Source organism: Eucyclogobius newberryi, unplaced genomic scaffold, assembly GCF_026437365.1.
Source record: "Eucyclogobius newberryi isolate DKJ021-1_F unplaced genomic scaffold, fEucNew1.0.hap1 SCAF_2, whole genome shotgun sequence".
NCBI classification, from domain to species: Eukaryota; Metazoa; Chordata; class Actinopteri; order Gobiiformes; family Gobiidae; genus Eucyclogobius; species Eucyclogobius newberryi.
This window is the reverse complement of record NW_027315834.1, coordinates 6,782,331-6,801,674: the sequence shown is the minus strand read 5'-3', so window position 1 is coordinate 6,801,674 and position 19,344 is coordinate 6,782,331. Positions and strand designations below refer to the sequence as shown.

Sequence of the window (19,344 nt, the reverse complement as noted above, 5' to 3'; positions counted from 1 at the left end):
CGTTTTGGAACGTAACCCCCGCGATAAACAAGGGTTCACTGCATCTGTCAATAAGCCACAGGTGCCAACGTTGTAACATGAGATATTTACACAGAAAGATGATCCAACGTTATTCTCATTTCAGTGCGGAGCGGGTTATACAATGCAGACCGTTGTATCATGTGTCCGTGCGTCAAAATTCAGTTCCTCATTAAACTAATTTGTCAGTGAACACACAGCACATTTTAAAGCTTAACATACAGAAAACACGCCTGAGCCATCCTGCCCTCTCAGTCCTTGATTTCACCCTGGAGAGACTCAGACAAAAATACAAAGAAGCATTTAGCAAGCTTATTACTGTATTTTCTGGACTATAAGTCGCACCCTTTTTCATAGTTTTGGCTGCGGTGTGACTCATACTTATATTTATACTTATACTCCGGAGCAACTTGTATGTGATATTATTTGTTATTTTCACAGTTGCAACCTTATTTCATTCTCCAGTGCAACATATGGTTGTTTTTTTTTTCTCTATTATGCATTTTTTGGCTGGTACCACTTATACTCCGGTGCGAATTATAGTCGGGAAAATATGGTACATGGGTTATTTGGCGCTCAGACCCCGGCAGAAGACGTTGCGATTATGGGCGTACCATAATATAATTATATTAGTTGTCTCCCCAAGGGCCTAGAGACTGGCGGTGGTAGATGAGGAAGAGGGTAGAGAGGACGATGAGGACGATGTAAGGAATGCAGAGGAAAATATGGGGAGGTGGTGGGTCGCAGCACAGACTGAAAGCGTCTGAGCCAACTGCATGAGGGTTTAAATTGGGGCAGACTGTGCGCTGATTGGGAGCAGAGCAGGTGCGCCGTGCCACTGGGAGGAGTAACTCGGGTGCATCAATTTAGGCTGGAGAGCAAGTAAGCCCTGGTGTGGCAGTGGACGTAGATTGGGTGAGTTAGGTCTTTCAGGCTGAATTTATACTAGCTTCATTACTCTGTGTGAGCTGATTTACCTGGGTCTGTGTCTTCACATCTGGTTTGATCTGCTCTAGAGCTTGTGCTTAGAAAGTGAGTGTTGCGTTGTAACATGAGATATTTGCACAGAAATATGGTCCATGGTAGTGATGCAGGGTTCGCCGTGAATATGAGTCTTGATTGTAATAAAAAGTTAAGCGTTTTCAAGCTTAAAATACAGATAACACGACGTGTTCGCTGGACAGTGACCACTGTCCACTGACGTCCTCATCTACAGTGTGTCAAACGCTTGCGCTTCCTGCTAGAGTGCCCCTGCGGGGGCCGTTAGAATCTATAGATTAGACCACCATTGTATATGCTGCAGGGTTCAAAGCATGGGGAAAAAGTAGCAGCTTAAAGTCCAGATATTACAGTAGACTCATTAACTTCTTGTATTATAATAATAATAATAATCAGCATATAATGTTGTGATGTCATCTGAAACCTAGCAATTACCTAAAAGGCAAAAAATAAGTATCTGAAATGTCTTAAATTCCAGCATCATTTTTTTGTCTTGATTATATTGTCAATTAAAGGATTCAAAAAGTTGGGAGACAGAGAATCAAATATGTTTGTTTATTTACTATTTATTGTATCTTGATTGTTTTAACTTTCTTAAGGGCACTTAAAGCTACCAATTAAAAACTTGAAAAACCACCAAGAACTAGATGAAAATTCCAGTAATTTTAACACCTCACATTAAGGATGTGCCATTATCATTGTGATTCACCTCACTTCTGCCTTTGAAGCTTGGCTGAGGTCACAATGTCTTTTAGTGGCCTCTACAGGCTGCTGAGCAGTATTGCAGGAAGCTTCTTCTCTCGGCCGTTTACGCTCTGTGGCCATGTTCAGAGGGCCGTTCATGCGCCGCTCTCTAACATGAGCTTTTAAAACAAGAGCGGACAGCAGCTCCTTTTAGAGGTCTGAACATGTGCTCCGAGGACAACACAGCCTCAATCCACGCTGAATAAACCTATGTGGGAATCTTGGGTGTTTGCAGGTTCTGCCCTAACTGAGCATGTGCAGAAGAGAAGCGAAGCATTAGCCGTGCAAAGTTTCAACAAACTGACTCAAAAACTAATTCTTTGTTTGTAGCTAAGGCTCTATTACAGAAATACAGGCAGTTTAATAGATTAAAATAAATAATTTGTGTAATGAATTGATCTGGGAAGTGAAACTATCGCCTCTATTCAGGAATATTTACAGGTATGGGAGCTCAGGATTAGCTCAGTAGGATAGGTGTTCACCATTCATGTGGGTGCTCGGGGTTCTGAACTCAATTTGGCTTGTTAGTTTTTATCAGTTTTGTTTGCAGATGTTATCCAATAAATATTGATGAACACCCCAAGTCTACTTGCCCATCCATAAAAGTCACTGCACGTTACTGGTTAAACATGGCTGATCAACTCATATTCACTGAGAAATTAGTCTAATTAGACCCGCGGCGCAGCAGGGGTTCAAAAGACAACTGCTACATCGTTATGTGTAAATATCTCATGTTACAACGTGGGCACTTGTGCCTTATTGACAGGTGCGGCCCGTATATGTACAATTTATTTTTTCTTTGTAAATGTCGTTGGTGTGGCTTTTATTCAAGAGCACTCTCTAGCCCGAAAATTACGGTATTTCAAGTACAACTAATTCAAGTCAAATCCTAACTGTGTCTTAAAAGACATTGTTCACATGGCTTTACTTCAGAACAGTAAACAGATTGTTCTGTAGATGTTAAAATACAACAGGCATAACATTTTTATTTTTACACTCTCTTTCGGCCATTGAATCATTTTATTCTCCCTATGTCTTTGTGTCTGTATTCGGTACAATTTAGCCCCTGAAGTCCATATTTGCTATTGTAGTTGTTTAACAGTGGGGAATAGAGATGCTATTCTCCAATAAAGTAAATGGTTTGTTTTCATCACAACTGTTTCATCACAACGGTGTCATGCACATGCATGGAGCTTACTCTTGTTGTAAATAGTGGGTGGCACTGTGTGTGTTAAAATGCCCACAGTAGAATACGTGTGACACTTTGGGGGGAGGTTATGCCCTGACTGAGCACCGTTTAAAATATTAACAACCTCCCTCTGTCTCTATTTCTCTCTCTCTTCTCTCCTTTTCTTTTTTATCTCTTTTCTTAAAGATACATGGGTGACCTTGTAATCAGATAGCAGTGCGTCTAATATACAGAGCAGCCTGGACATTGTACCCAGACTTAGAGGTTTCGTTGGAAACTCCAGCCCAGTCAAGTCCGGTGTCACCCGGGGGCCCCGCATATAAACTTACAGACAGCTGGGGCCCCTGGGTTTGTTAGAAAGCGTCGTCATAGTTACACAGTCAAACATCAGCGAGTGAGCAGGACAACTGTGACATCTGATATAAGAAAATTTAGTCTTTAATAAAATTAGTGTTGTAAAATAGCATGGTGTCAAAATGTTGTGTACATTAGGCAAGAATTTCAAGAAGTAGTTTATATTTAGTAGTAACTGGTTAGACTTGTTTGGATGATCTTGATCTATGTCTGAAATGAGCATGGGAATGGTGATATTACACATACAATACATAGTGTTGAAAATCAAACTTTATGAAAGAGTTGTTTATTACCATTGTGATATGAAAATCTGAACGGATATCAAACAAGTTTCGTTGGATCAACATTTTGAATTTCATGTTAAACACTGGCTTAGTGCATAACAAAATCTAAATATCCAAGATTAGAATTGAATATTGTGTGTTCTCACAGCAGTTTTCAACATTGTCCAATCTGCACTTATAGATGTTTTATTATTTTATTTAATCCACTTCATCCATAGATTTATATGAGACATAGTAACTTCAAAAGGCCTTCAAATGAGACAAAAAGACCAGCGTTCAAAGTTGCACCTACACACACCAAACTTTAACATGTTGATAGATCGTACTGCCATAAATAGATTATGGAAATCCATTTCTAAGCCTGATTGATTAAAGGTTGAATTAAAAAATAGGGCAAAATTATTATTTTTTGGATATTTTCAGTAAGATCTAGTTCATTCAAATACATAAATAAATAAAGTAGGAAATCCAAAATCACCTCTCCATCATGGCAACAATATTTTTTTTTAACATTGGCTTTATCTATGTGTCCCAAATATGTGCAATTTTGACATTTTTGTTATGAATGTAATGCCCTATTTAAATATAAAAACATAACATTGCACAATACATTTCTTGCTATATTTAAGTAAACTTTTGTAGAAGTTTCAAATGTCAATTTTTTTCCTAATCACTTGCAGAATCTGTGTATAACCCTAACACCAATATATAATATATAATATATATATATATATATATATATATATATATATATATATATATATATATATATATATATATATATGGGGAAGTATTATTAGACGGAGAAACAATGAGTAAAACCACAATTGCCAGATACAAGAAACTGTATTGCTTTGGTCTGAAGGTAATCATTTCACATTTATCACTTGATACAGCAAAAAAGGGAGCCTTTAACCATTTTATTACAAACTCATAAATCTGCTCTACCACGAAAAAACAAGGATATACTGCTCTGATCTATAGCGCGTTTTGTTGTTATTTCTTCTCAGGGAGGAAACATTTAACCAAAATGTCTGTTTCTTACATGCGTTTGGACAGGTTCATAAAAAATTCAGTTTCAAGTCTCGAGAGAAAATTAAATTTCAGTGCAGCACAGTTAAAAACGTGTTTGGTCCGAGGGAGTACGTCGCTCTTATTGTTCCTTTGCTTTGGTTGATGTAGTGAGAGATGCAAAGCAGATAAAATAACGCCTCCTCCACGGCCCCACTCAAAGATGTAAGAATATGGACTAAAGCTCCAAGGAGGAGTAAGCAAAAATGTACTGCTGTCCATCACCCCTATATACAGTAGGAAAAAGTACTTAAACTATTGAACAAATTCTGGTATTTGGAAACTACGAGTAATAAATAATGGCAGCATGGTGGTTGAGTGTATAGTAACCTCGCTCCATAGCAAGAAGGATTTAAATTCTAAGGAAAAGGCTCAGTGCTCTATACTGATTCCGATAATTAAATTATTGTAAACTATTTCTTTTTCAAGCAATACAATGACATTTTCAACACAAAATAACAGCACTTTCTTTAATACTACTCTGAAATCCGTGCTTTAACTGGGTTACTAGTTCTGATATAGATCAAGACTAACTATTCAGAAATATTTTGTGTGATTTTGTTTGGTACCCGTTCACATGAGTCTAGTTTCCATACTAGACTCAAATCTGGGTTTTGACACTTCTGACAACCCTATTGCAAACATATTTCATTTTTATTTACTACATCCCTGAAAAATAATATCTGTGTGGGTGGGTTCCCTCTTAGCCCCATCAACCTAAAATGCAGACTATTCATGGGTCCGAAGTGCCGTTCCTACTGCCATCTAGAGGACGAAAGCTACATGCTCACTGTGGGCAACAAAAAGTCAAAACAAAAAGTCAAAACAAAGGATTCCTCTTCTGTAACATCCCAAAGACCCTGTTTGTCCAGAAATGTATTACTGTGGTCAGGAGGGACCAGTGAAGGTACAGAAATCACCCCAGACTGAGGCTGAGCTGTCTTAGGTGGTTAGCAGCTGGCTAATGCTAGTTTACGTATTATTGCGTGGATGCGCTAATAAATATTAGCCTACTTGAAGACAGATTGAACAAGCCTAATTTCCACCTGCCTCAGTTTTATATTTTAGGATCAGACACAAAGCCCGTCCTCTTGAAAGCTTTGAGGGCTTGTCCACTGCAGAGGGCTTGTGGACGAGGAAAAGCAGATGGAAATGTCCCCAAAAGTTTGTTGTGGCAAATTGTCATTAACTTGAACTTGTATCTTCTTTAAGTATCAACCCTTTTCATTTTCAGTTTGGGGCGCTGTTTTTCATGACCAGCTAACAGCGGAAAGGCAACAGCATGTGTGACGTCTTCAGCATGGCAGTGACAACTCCACAGATCCTCAAAGTCCTTTTATCGCAAAGAAATATTATTGTTTTTTGGTCCAAATTATTGTATAATACCATCACAGTAATGCAGAAATCTGCAATGTTTAAATTATAACAAAGGTTAGAGATTTTATTTGTATAGCACCTTTCAAAGACAGAAGTCACAAAGTTTTTCACAAAAACACAGAATAAAATAAAGGCAAGTTTTGACATCTGTAATCACACGTTTTGGCATACGCACGCGCACACACACACACACACACACACGCACGCACATGCACAGTCCCACACGTGTGTCCACTCACAGCAAAGTTTACCACTGATCCACAGTTAATCTGTCCAACAGGAAAAATACTGTGTACTGTGAAAGGGTACAAATACAATTTATCGTACATCTAGCAAAGATGGAACTCATGAATAGTGCTGGGTCAGTTCACAATTCTCTCTCACTCAGTGAGATGGATGTCTTTGTTTAGCTTGATTCAAAATGAGTCAATGTATTTCCCCCATTTATTCCACATTGCCTATATCACAGTGACTTCAACTTGCAGGTCAATCTTTGTCAAATCTTACAATTATATTATGGTTTACCTCTCAAACCTTTTGCGTTATTTTACAAAAGTAATGCGAGATCTCGCAAATGTACTGTTTAATTTATTTATTTTTAAATGTCATAACTGCGGCGTAATTATATAATTTTCATTTTGGTAAAAAAAATTAATTCTCGGGCTGCATTTTTTCATGTTTATATTGTGTGAAGGCAGAAAACAGAGCCTCCACCTTTCAGACATAATTTCTGTTGGCAGCGATTTGCAGGAATTTTCAGAGCTGTTATGAGAAATCACATCCACTCTGTAGCAAAATCCCTCTATTTCCACCCGCTCTCTGCTGTAACTTATGGGCTGTTTGAAGAAAGTGGCAGCCAAAGAAAAACAAATACAAGCTGTTGAGGTTGTAAGTAAGGCTGTTATAGGGCTTATTAAAGGGCCCATATCATTCAAAATTGAAATGTCAGAGCTTTTAACCTTCTTAGAGTGCTATTGGTACCTCGTATATGTGCCCAAAGTGGTTCATTGATTCCTGCAGTCTTTAGCTAGAGAACAGTCTCTATCCTTCCCCTCGGATGAGCAGACGGACAGGGTCTACTCACCAGGATGAGTCAGCCTGGTGACTGCGGCAGCACGCTTCCTGTTTCAGCCCATCCTCCACACACACCCTTCCCCCGCGGCTATTTAGGAACAGTTATCTTCAAACGCTACTTCTTTTGTTCCAATGCTGCTGCCGCTGACATATGTCGCTGACATGTGCCGCTGTGTCATGCGCTGTGTTCCCTGCACACGCCTCTGCCTCTGTTTACACCCCCACCATCTCCACGCTGGGCAACGTCACGGGGTGGGCGGGGAACACACGCTCTGGCTGATACTATGTTGGGTGCGGGAGGCGGATCGCTCTTTGCGAGGGTGGGGGGCAAATCTCAAACTAAGCCCAAGATATGGGTGGCATTTTATAACTATTATGTTATGGGTGTTGTACAACACTTGTTATTATATGCGCATAAGGTAGACTACGAAATGGGAAGAATAGCATAATATGGGATGAGCCAGGGACACACAGAAACAAAAGGGAGACTAATAGCCCATTAAAGGGCTGATAGTAAACAAGAGGCTAGCTCGTTAGAAAACAAAGAGGGTAAGTTTCTGTTGAAACAAAACCATTTTTCTTCTAGTTCAGGAGGGCCGGCCCGATGGGCAGGGCTTACCATAGAATAGAATAAATATCTGAGTTACCGGGCTTAATTCGCTTATTGACAATGACTCTTCGATGAGAGTCGAAATGTCTTATTTTTTCTAAACTGAGTCCAGATGACTGAACTGAACTTTCTACAATGGAACACACCTGGACGAATGAGGGATTACACAGACATAATATGGGATCTTTAATCAGACTGATCATAAACTAAAATAATGGTTCAACACGCTTCCTTGTGTGCATTTTGAGCTTTAACTGAATTTTATATTCAAAAATAAAAATAAATGCTATAACAATTATATGTACAACATCTTGCCGCTATTTATATTTTAAGGATTTCTCATGTTTTCAGACCATATATACAAAAAGTCGTATAATTTTTCAACCACAATAAAGAAAAAATCTCTAATCTCTAGAACTTTTCACTGGACCAATCCAAGAATATAATTAGTTCCTACCAGTTGTCAGAATTGTAAGGAATGCTACAATGCCTGCCATTCTTAATGTTACTTAAATAAGGGAAAACTAGATTTAGCTCAAGGAACGCACACAGACACACATTATAAAATACAATGAAAAGTAATATGTGCCTTTATTGACTCCTAGTGGTTGTAGCCAGTATTTCTGGCCCTATCTCGCAATAGCTGATAATGCTTTTCAGGCAAGGACAGCTATAGCAGCGTGAAATGCATAGATTTAGCACACTTCCCTCACATCCACAATGGCTTGTGTATTTCTTAAGATTGACTGGCCCATAAAGGAACGTTTCAGTCAGTTTCATCATTCTCGGCTGATGCCCAGTTTTGTGCAGTAAAAAGAAAAGCAGCTTAGAGAAGAGGAATTAACAGCAAAATGACAAAAGGACAGGGAAACAGGACGAACACCAATGGCACGCGCAAAAAAAAAGAAAAAGAAATGCTAACAATATGCCTATGATACAAGTAAGAAAGAAAAGTCCACAAGGATAAAACATTTATGCTGCAACTTTTCTGGTGGAAGGGCAGCTTGTTTGCATGGAGATGTTGTTGCTATGCCTGGAATGTTCCACAATATGACATAAAATGTATTGATCTTAAATGTATTCCATTACGGGTGTTTATGTGCTGCTAACAAAAAGAAAACTTGAAAAACATGATTCTTACAGTGAGCAGGCTGAGTTACATGAGAGAAATTGACAGTGTAGACCTCTTGTTGCACCGAAGGGGTGCAACAAGAGAATCAGAGGGAAACTGTTAGATTTGATTTCCACATAAGAAAATAACCAGTCATCCTTGAACTGATTAAACTGTACCATTTTAATAAATAACAAGGATAAATTATGAAAACAAAAATCTGAACATTTTTGTATCCCTAAAAATATTAATTCACTCTATCTTTATGTTGTAGACGTGTGTCTGAACCTAAAATACAGTAGCATAGGCCATAGGCTTAAACATCATCATTAGTAAATATCACCCTAATTCAGACTGGTTCGTTTGTTATTTCAAGAAATTACAATAATTTGATAGACATGTAAAATATATATACAGTACATACATACATACCTACATACATACACATACAATAGCCAGTGTTAGATCATTTTAATGAAAAGGGGAAAAACAATACAAACATAATAGTAAAATTTCCAAAAGCTATAAAATAAATATATACCCCACAACTAAATACACTTTAATTTCAAATAATGCTAAGAACTGCAAGAAGCAGAAGTTAAAAAGTAGTTTGGTAGTCTTCTTAATATCACGCTTTCTTGGTGCCTAATATAAAGACACACAGACATATTTACACAGAATGAGATAAAGTAAATAAGTTGCACAGATAAGACTTTGGAAAGTGGCAGAGTCAGCCACTGTAACGAGACGCTTGGGGAAAACAGACAGAGGAATTAAAACGAGAGGGTAAGATAAGCAAGGGGGTGAGAGAGGAAGAGAGAGGGAGCGAGAGGGAGCAAGATGGAGATAGACAGACGAAGAGGGTGAAGGGAAAAGGGAGGGGAGAAAGAGGGTGGAAGAAAACTGGCAAAGCAAAACACTGAAAAGTTTGATTTGTTTAGAGCTGAAGAAAGTGAAATTATTAATTAAGTCAAGGATTTGGAGGAGAAAATCCCAGGGTTGTTTACACCACTTATTTGTATTTCAGTCATTTCAGACTTTTTGTTGAAGGATGTAACTATCGGCGTTATGTTATTATGTTTTCTACCTCTCTCACCAGTCTTCCTCTGTATGCTGTGTGCGCTGGCCGCCCTGGTCCACAGCGCCTCCTCCTGCCCTTCTCCCTGTCACTGCTCCTCTGACGGGCAGGTGGTGAACTGTGGAGGGTTGGCTCTCTCTTCTCTGCCTCCGCTGCAGCTGCTGCCCCCGGGAAGTCGATCGCTGCTGCTGGCCAACAACAAGCTCTCTGCACTGGGAACCTCCGCCTTCGCAAACATCTCCTCTTTGGAGGTCAGCACTCCTTGCTTTTTTTTTTTTTTTTTGTTCACTGTCAGTGAAAGGTTTCCTGGTTTAAAGCTGAACATATTGAACATATTCTGGATAGCTGCCGTTTGCCGCGTGCCTTCGCCCACTGAGTTTCCCTGAGGACAGGGAAAGTAAAAAGACTCGCGCTGAGAAAATGGCAGAGAGATGACTACGGAAGGCCAGAAAGGTTTACAAAAAACAGTAAAAAACAACACTAACTTTCAACAGTGCTTCAGGTATTTTAAGTAATGTCAATAAATATGCACTGTAACATAAATAAATATAAACAAATATGCTGAATCAACTTTAATGAGCTTTAATGAACACTGTTTCCTCATCATTAGTTTACTAAAAGCAGTATTTTTTTTAAATTTGTATTCCTGCATGTTTGAGCAATCCTGTATTGTCCTGCATCTGAGGCTCGAGTGCTCAGAAAATTCTTGTTTTCAACTACCCCCTATCCCCGCCCACATCCCTGTACTTAGTTGTGATCATTTCCGAAATTAGGAATCCAAAATGTCACTTAGCCACGGTTTAAAAATAAAAACATGACAATCAGCTGCTTGTTCCGGTGAAATATCACTTTGATGCTCATAATTTCTGCATTATTAGACATTTTAAACCAATATTGCAGTTAACAATGAAAAAAAAAAAAAGGTAATTTGATTTAAGTTTACTGATAATATATGTCTCCTTCAGAGTTCAGATCTAATAATAGGACGTAATCAACAAAGACTTGAGCTTAACACTTATTCAAGACTGTCTATCAGCTGAGCAATTAATATAATAGTAAAAGCTAATTTTCTTTCAGAATGATTAATTATGTACAGAATTATTTAGTATTTAGCTTCTTAAAATCTCTATTGGTTACAAATTAGACTGACTGACAATGATATGTGGTATGACGACACAGTCCCGAGCTCTTTATTGCGTTGCTCTATAACCAGATGGTGTGTGTTTCAGGAGCTGGACCTCTCAAACAACTACCTGGATAATTTACCAGGAGGATTATTCCGAGACATGTCCAACCTGACGCGACTCACTCTGCATAACAATTCACTCACGGGGATGGACAGAGAGCTCTTTCAGGTAGGCCCTTTTCCCTATCCAGAAGCAATCATCATGACACGAGCGTATTACAACTCATGTACTACTTTGCACCGTGCTGTAATTATCATATGTGAATTGGCAAAGGTTTATGCAATGCCCTTTATTAACAGCCAATCAAGTTAAAATAAAGCAGAAACAGAAACAGAACTAGTTCATCGAATTCTAGTGGCGTTTTAGATCAGTGTATGTGTATGTATGTGTATAGGGGGGGGCAGACATAAGTGATCTGAGCTGAACTGTTCTCCATGACTTTTAAATGTAGCTAATTAGAATTACAAATCTTCCAATATTCTCTGTCATTTGGCTCATCCTTTCTTAGGGATCATTTCAAAATGGGTTGAAGCTGAAAAGACGTAATATTTTTCGTCGGGGGGGTTGAACCTACATTTTGTCTTTTTGTTGTTTTGAAGCTTCAATACATTGTTGTGGCAGTAATTGTTTTGAAATGCTAAAAAACTCTCTCACCAACGAGCATTAGGCCAACATCCATGACATCAGACACTCATGACTTTGCTTGTTGGACGGCGGGTGCGAGGAGCGCGGCGGGTGCGGGCGGGGCACGTCGGGTGCGTGCGGGGAGCACGGCGGGTGCGTGCGGGGAGCACGGCAGGTGCGGGCGGGGAGCGCCGCAGTGGCCAGCGCGGGGAGCGGGGCGGGCACGCGGCGGGCGTCGCCAACGCGGCTGGTACAGAAAAGTTTGAAAAGCTTTTTTGCGCAAGACGCGGCGCAGCAGACAATCAAGAGATTTCGCTCTAGTAATGTGCTACGCACTGCCCGGAAGAAGGAAACAAAACAAACCCCGCATGAGGTTTTGGCCAGTCACAGAAGAGATTCTCACCGAGACGAAAGCATGTGTACTGCTTCTGTCATTCTGACATCATGTCTAAGGTCGAAACACAGGCAATTGACAATTACAGGTTTTGACAAGAAACATTAGTTTCTCACCAGAGCATCCTCTTGAGACCGTGGACCATGTGGATTGAGTAAACAAACATGCCGTGACAGGTGACATTATTTGGTGAGTTCATAACTTCTACTGATAAACATACCAAAGGATGTTCAGGGATGTTCACTAGCGGTGAGCAGGGTCTATCAATCTACTATCGTTTTATCAACGCGTAAAATGTTATGTGAAAATGTTTTCATCTTTTCAGCTTCAACCTATTTTGAGATGATCCCTTAGTTATCCTTTCACATTTGGAAGCATAAACAAATGATTGATTGTATTGCATCCGGACACAAATCCAGATGGTAAAAACAGAACGATTGCTCAGCACTTAAACCAAACCTGTCTATTGGATAAGCCTCAATGAAGACATTTTTTGCATTTAATTGCCCAACAATAAGTTTACTCTGTACAAGACATCGGTTTTATGCCTTGGCCTTGGATAGGATCACAGATTTTGGCCGCGGTTTACTGTATCGATGCAGTTCCTTTGTCCAGGGTTTGGGCGGACTCCAGAGCTTGGATTTGTCCTTGAATGGGCTGTCGTTGGTTCCTTTGGGGCTACTGGACGAGCTGCAGAGCCTCAGGTGAACACACACTTCTCATAAATCCTCCACTGATTTATTATCAAGCTTCTGATAACGATAACAAGAGCTGCCACAAGGACACAGCAGCTGATTGAGAGATTAAATGACAAATACAGAACTTTCTATTATACTATGTACATATCCTTCTTATCTTCACTTGCATACACAATTTTCTTACAAGGGTTATTATTATTCCCACATGCAGCTGCTTCTATAACTGTATGAACTAAAAGATGTACAGAGAACTGTGTGCGTCAAACAATGATGATTTTATACAAATGTTTCTACCTAACTGCACTTTATTTTGAAGTGTTCACATAAAAACACTCTCCAGCATCAATCCATGTTATTGACTCATCCCTACAACAGCAGCAGAACCATCAGCCTTTTCAGAATTTCCATCTCCTCTTCACCAACACCACCAGTGGGCACATCAATGATGTCTCTTTCTGCTATACATCCAATGTGCTTATAACTCCTGACTGAAAGAAGATGATTAAATCCATGTATGTCCTGTACAAATATATTAAATATTTGAATTCTATCATTTCAGATGGTTATCGCTGGCAGGTAACAGACTTCATGCATTGGAGAGAGCAGCCTTTGAGCCTCTAGTGAACCTGCAGCATTTGGAGCTGGGGCAGAATCCCTGGGAATGTGATTGCAACCTCCGAGACTTCAAACACTGGATTGAATGGCTCCTTTACAGAGGTTTGAGGCTCTAAAACTGTGTTCTATTCCATCAGAACGTACAGGCCTCGAGGGTTTAATAGCGGGCAACATTTTAATAGGTGTTGGTGCTGGAATGTTATGATTTTAAATTTCCCAATGTAGGGCATTCTTTTTCAAATTGGCTCAACAAACTCTTGTAGCCGGAAGTCTGTTTTTGCTTACTGTGAATGGGGCTGGTAAATTAAACCATAAACATTGCTATAATAATTTTCACGGCAATTTCAATCAAATTGGTTAAAATGGTTAAACATGTGTCATTTTACATTTAAACAGAGCTCTTCACCTTAATTTTAAACTATAGGCACCATTAATGTTACAACATTTATTTGCAACATCCTATTTTCAACATATGGATTTAAAAGCCATATGTATGGAAATATCCAAGGGGAACATGTCCCTAATGGCACAGACACCATGTCCCTAATGGCACAGGGGTGGTGTCCCTGTGTCCCAGGTTATGCTCACTACAATTATTGTACTAGTCTGTGGTCCATGAGTGTATAGATGCTGTGAATATGTCAGATAAGCACAGCGGCTGCTATGCGCTCTGTTCATGTGTAAAATCTACATTCACCTCCCCACCTCGGGCCTTCACTGCCTTAGCTAATGAAGCAGTACTACTTTCACCGCTCCTATCTTCTCTTCACTTCCTACTGTGCCACAGCAGCTGCATTTCTATAAGAAGAATTTATGTGCACCCTTTAAAGAGAACATATTATGCTAAATTAGCTTTTAACCTTGTAACAACAGTGTCTTTAGTTTACTCAAACTATCACTACTATTGCTTATCCATCTACTAGATTTACAATGAACAAAATGTAAAATTATGTTACTTAAGTTATAATTCAATACTCAGTGTCATAACATGTTTCCTTTAAATAGTGTAATGATATTTTTTAAAATAATTTTAGGAGGACAATCCATAGGACAATAAAAGTGAGGTGAAGTATTGTAGGAAAATTCAATTAGATTTGAAATTTGATAAAAAATATCTTGGATTTAGTTTTGCACCCATTGCACCCTTGTTATGCATCAGTCACTCTTTTCTTTCTTTCAATTGTGTTATTTATTAATTAATTGACTGAGACAGGGACAGTGCACAGTATACATGAACCTTATCAGGAGAGATGCTTTGTAGGTTGTAGCTCACGTGCTAATATCCACCTGTCGTCCCTGGGCAGCTGATGTCATTAAGTCCATCTGGGATGTAGCATGCTTTTAGTGAGCTACACTTGGTGGTGGTAAACTGTCATTCCATTTATTTTATAAAATTAACATTCAGTTCGAAGTCTTCTATGTATTTCATAACATGTTTGTAGAGGTCTATGTTTAGCAGGTTTTATATATAGTAATGGAAACCATACATGGTTCTCAGCAGGACATTGTGAAAGACAATCATCAAACATCCCTACAGAGAGAACTACTATCTTCTGTCCCTAGAGCGTCAACAGATGGACATTTGCATATTTGTCATATTTATACTGTAACTGTTACAGATGTTCATTGCATATGCACAGCCCCTATCAAACAAATAGATAAATACAATGCTGCAATGCAGTAAATGTCACTTTATATATATAAATGTGGTTGTTAGAATTCACAACGTACATTGGAGACCTACAGACAGAGCTGTTGGCAAAGAGATTTGTCACAGATAAAAGGGTCTACATGTTAAATACTTAATCATCGCTACACGCTTCCCCCTTTATCTCACTGTTCTGTCATTTTCTGTAGCTAAGGGCACAGATCAATGGCTTTCTTGGTGCTCTGAATGAAAACTAATTCAGATGGCAGGTAACTAAATGGTTAGCACTCAAGTTGTGTCTGTGGATAACAACTTTTTTACTGGAAAACATGTAATTTAGTCAAGACTCATTGAATATGTAGGTGTTCTGCCTGTAGAGGTTTCCTCTAAACTGAAAAAAATGCCTCTGCTTCTTTGAGAAAACGGTCAGCGTGTTTGTGTCAGAGTCAAAGCTAACCAGTAAAGCTAAATACAATGACGCCTGACATTCCTCAGTTTGAGTCATTTTCCATCAAATTTGCAACAATCATGTTCATTAGTCTGTCAATATTATCATTATGAAAATAGCCGACAAATGTCAGTTGTAGCCTTAGTTTAAGTCACATAGTGTTTGCAAAGAAAGTTTCCTAACATATATTTTTAGAAACATGAAAAATATTGTACTTGCCGTTAAGTACCAAACTCAATTCTAAATTACAGTAAAGTCAGGTGTCTTCCATGTTTCTCATACATTTGCTCAGGAACCGCCCCTATCATACCATAATCTAAAGCTTGATTGGAGACTCACATAAAAAGTTCCCTCCTTCGCACATCTGATGGGAATTAGTGAGTTTTGTTGTCTTTTCTATCCAGAGCCTCTGGTGCTGTGCAAAAGCAGGCATGCCATCTCATAAATAATCAAGGCTTAGTTGAGACTATCTCCAACTTAGTGTAGCGAGCAGAGCATACTGTGCTAACTGATGTATGACTCATCCTAGTGTTGGCATAACCGGCCTCCTCTCTCTCCTCTACCTCTCTCTGCTCTTTCTCCTTTTTTTTCACTCGCTCATTAACTGAAAGAGCTTTAGACCTAAGAGACCTCTCGCTCCTGTGATATCAAAAGTAAAGTAGATAGAAACTGAATGAAAATGTAAAAGGAAAATAATTACCTTATTTTTAATTATCTTAGCCCCTTTGAATGCTCCTGGATGTGTTTAGAATATAAATTCATAAACAGAATGGCAAAATAAGGTGCACTTTATTATCCTTGGAGATTTGTCTTCTATATTTGATCCATCCTTTAATGCCGCTTAGGAAACTTGTCAAGTCATTCATGAGTCTCTTTTAAAGAGCATCCAATGAGAGAATTCCATGTTAAGTTTGTGATCTATAAAAAGACAACTTAAAGCTGGTGTGTCTAATGTTCACATTGCAAAAGGAGTGTTAGTAGGTTTTAAAATGTGTATAACTAGTGCTCACAAAGCCTTTTGTACATTGTTAATATCCACATGTAATAATTTTAGGCGAGTGCACAGTTTTAGAGGAGCATTTTTCAGACTGTGAAGTACAACTGGGGCAATCAGAGAAATAAAATGTTCTTATTACATGCTGAAAAATGCCACATTTTTGTCAATATAATATAATATTAACAATATACTTTGGGAAAAACACAAATTTAAATAATTTGCATACAAAAAAGTCAGGTTGCATGTGTGGCCTTTCAGATAGGAGCCAGAAGGAGATCTGGGCTTAAAGAGGAGAGATTTAAATCAGAAAATTTGCAGGAGTTTGTGCTTTGTCTGTAAGTACACTTTTAGTCCACATAAAAGTGGACGACTTCCATGTAAACTTTTATACTAAATTAAACCCCTGGTCTTGAACAACAGGTCCTACTCTAGCTGGATGGTTTTACCAATTCTTCCTGAATTAAAACAATGCAGAAAATCTAATCACAATAGCAATATTTATTTATTAGTTTAAAATAGTTTGTAACATTGACCCCTCTTTCTGTTCCGTCAGGAGGGAAAGTGGACGCGGTGGAGTGCACCCTGCCCAAAGACCTTCGTGGGCGGGACATACGAACCGTTCCAGTGGAAATGTTCAACTACTGCCTACAACTGGAGGACGAAAATGGGGGAACAGATGGATCTCGCAACGGTGGATTGCCCTGTAGCCGGAACAACCCAAATGGAGAAACGCCCCAAAATGACAACAACGAAGAATCTTCTCCTTCGAGCACCGGAGAAGGAACATCCGATTGCGTCAGAGCGCGGTACCGGCCCGTTAGCGTGCGCAGGGCGATTGGTACGGTGGTGATAGCCGGAGTGGTTTGTGGAATTGTCTGTATTATGATGGTAGTGGCAGCCGCATACGGATGCATCTACGCGTCACTCATGGCAAAATATCAGAGGGAGTTGAAGAAGCGGCAGCCGCTTATGGGAGATGGAGAGGCCGACGGGGAGGACAGAGAGGAGAAACAGATCTCCTCGGTGGCTTAAAGCGGTAAAAGGGTAGGGCGGCGTTTGTGAAAATTGGAGGGGTAATACTTAAAGGGCTCAAGAGGAGAGAGATGACAATGCTTTTATCAATGCACCAACACAGAAAAAGTAGCTTTAGTTCACTCCTTTTATCAATTGGTTATCTCATATTTGTATTAATTAAAGGGTGGTTAGCTTTGGAGCAGATTTGGGCGGTCCAACAGTCTCCACTGTCTTAAGTGAAACGTACCGACCCAAAGGTTAAAGATATTATATTTCCAGTGCACCATGCATCTCACATTACCCAAATCCAATGCGTTACATAAATATACTTTAAATACAATGTAGAGGTGCAGAAAAGCTAATAAAATGGAAGCTGTAAGTAGTTTCTTGTTTCATATAGCTTTAGCCACATCTCACTGCATCACAGACTTGGAATTACTAACCATATTTTTGTTAATTGCTGAGAACAATTTAGATGTAGCAGAGCGAGGCCCTAACATGGACACACTCTCTGACATTAAAACAATTACAAGTTCCAAAGTGTACTACAGTAAACCGGTCAAGAGAATGAAACTATTCTAGTGGAGGGTCCCCTAACGGTTTGGAGATGCTACTGCTTTCCTGAAATATTCAACAGTATGGCATTAAACCATTCATTTTATTACAGGTGTTTTTATTGCTCAAATATGGATACCTTGAAAAAATACATGCCTTCTAACTTGGTATGGTGGCGTTACCTGCTTGTTTCTAAGAAGAGAGGTAAGTTTAATGCCATTACTGTGTGACATTCCAGGCTACAGACCCTCCCCCTGAAAAAACTTACTTTAACAGGTCACATGCTGTGCAAAAGAGGGCTTAATGATTTGGGGAAACAAATATCGAGATTGAAAGGATAGTGATTGCACATAAATTCGCAATGTAAGATTAATTTCCAAGTGCCCATTTTAAAAACATCCAAAGGCATTTTTGAGGTAAAACTGAAACACACTAAACTGATACAAAAAAGCGAGTGAGACAATTGAGACAGGATGACAACTTGTTTGCAAAGAAAATGGTGATGCAACCTTGTTGTCACCACTACGATTAGAAAATTGTTTCCTCATCAAAAACCTACCATATTTAAAACCTTTAGTATTATAAACATAATTAAAGGTGTATCCTTTACCTTCATTTCAAACACCCTTTACACAGATGTTTGATGCTGAAACTCACTGCAGTATTTTACAGATCATTCCTACATCCTGCCCACAAAGCCTCCTACTTCTGCTCACTTAACATTACAGTATTGTGGCAGTGGGAAAGTGAACTACTTTAAAAACATATCATTTTAGGATTAATAACACTAAAATGTGATGTAAAGAAAGGTTAATGGGTATTTTCAGGAGATTTTCAGGGATTTTTAGTAATTACAAGACCAATAGAATTTGTATTTAGGTTGTGATTCTCAAATGTGTTGAAAACACATCTCTCTCCTCCTTCTTAAAGTTGCACTGCATAACTTTTTGTCTTCATATTGGTGTTACTGATTTTCCTGGAATGTTCCATAGTATTGCTTTAAACATATCAACGTACAGTATCTAGCAATGATTTGCCAACAGTAAGTTGCTCAAAAATACATCCATTCTTATTTTGAGCAGGGTCACTTCACCACAGATCTGACCTGTAAAACTTGGCCATATAGACACATTTAATGCCATGCTGTGGAAAATTCCAGGTAAACCAACAACATCTCCATGGACACCAGCAGGTGCTGCCAGGAGAAAAGTGACATAGTGCATCTTTAACCTCTTCAAAGCCAATGGTCCACTCA

At 39.0% G+C, this 19,344-nt stretch overlaps 2 protein-coding genes across 3 annotated transcripts in view; one reads left to right on the top strand and one right to left on the bottom strand.

Annotated features, from left to right (window-relative positions):
- Window positions 1-17,776, top strand: part of lrtm2a (leucine-rich repeats and transmembrane domains 2a) — a 39,176-nt gene extending 21,400 nt beyond the window's left edge. Inside the window, exons 3-7 of the mRNA XM_072455207.1 lie at window positions 9,931-10,160; window positions 11,139-11,264; window positions 12,730-12,818; window positions 13,372-13,529; window positions 17,074-17,776. Coding sequence (XP_072311308.1) covers window positions 9,931-10,160; window positions 11,139-11,264; window positions 12,730-12,818; window positions 13,372-13,529; window positions 17,074-17,552 — 1,082 coding nt within the window. The 3' untranslated portion in view covers window positions 17,553-17,776. The remainder of the gene's footprint in view (window positions 1-9,930; window positions 10,161-11,138; window positions 11,265-12,729; window positions 12,819-13,371; window positions 13,530-17,073) is intronic.
- cacna2d4a (calcium channel, voltage-dependent, alpha 2/delta subunit 4a) overlaps window positions 1-19,344 on the bottom strand; it is a 162,433-nt gene that overhangs the window by 85,496 nt on the left and 57,593 nt on the right. The window lies entirely within an intron of this gene.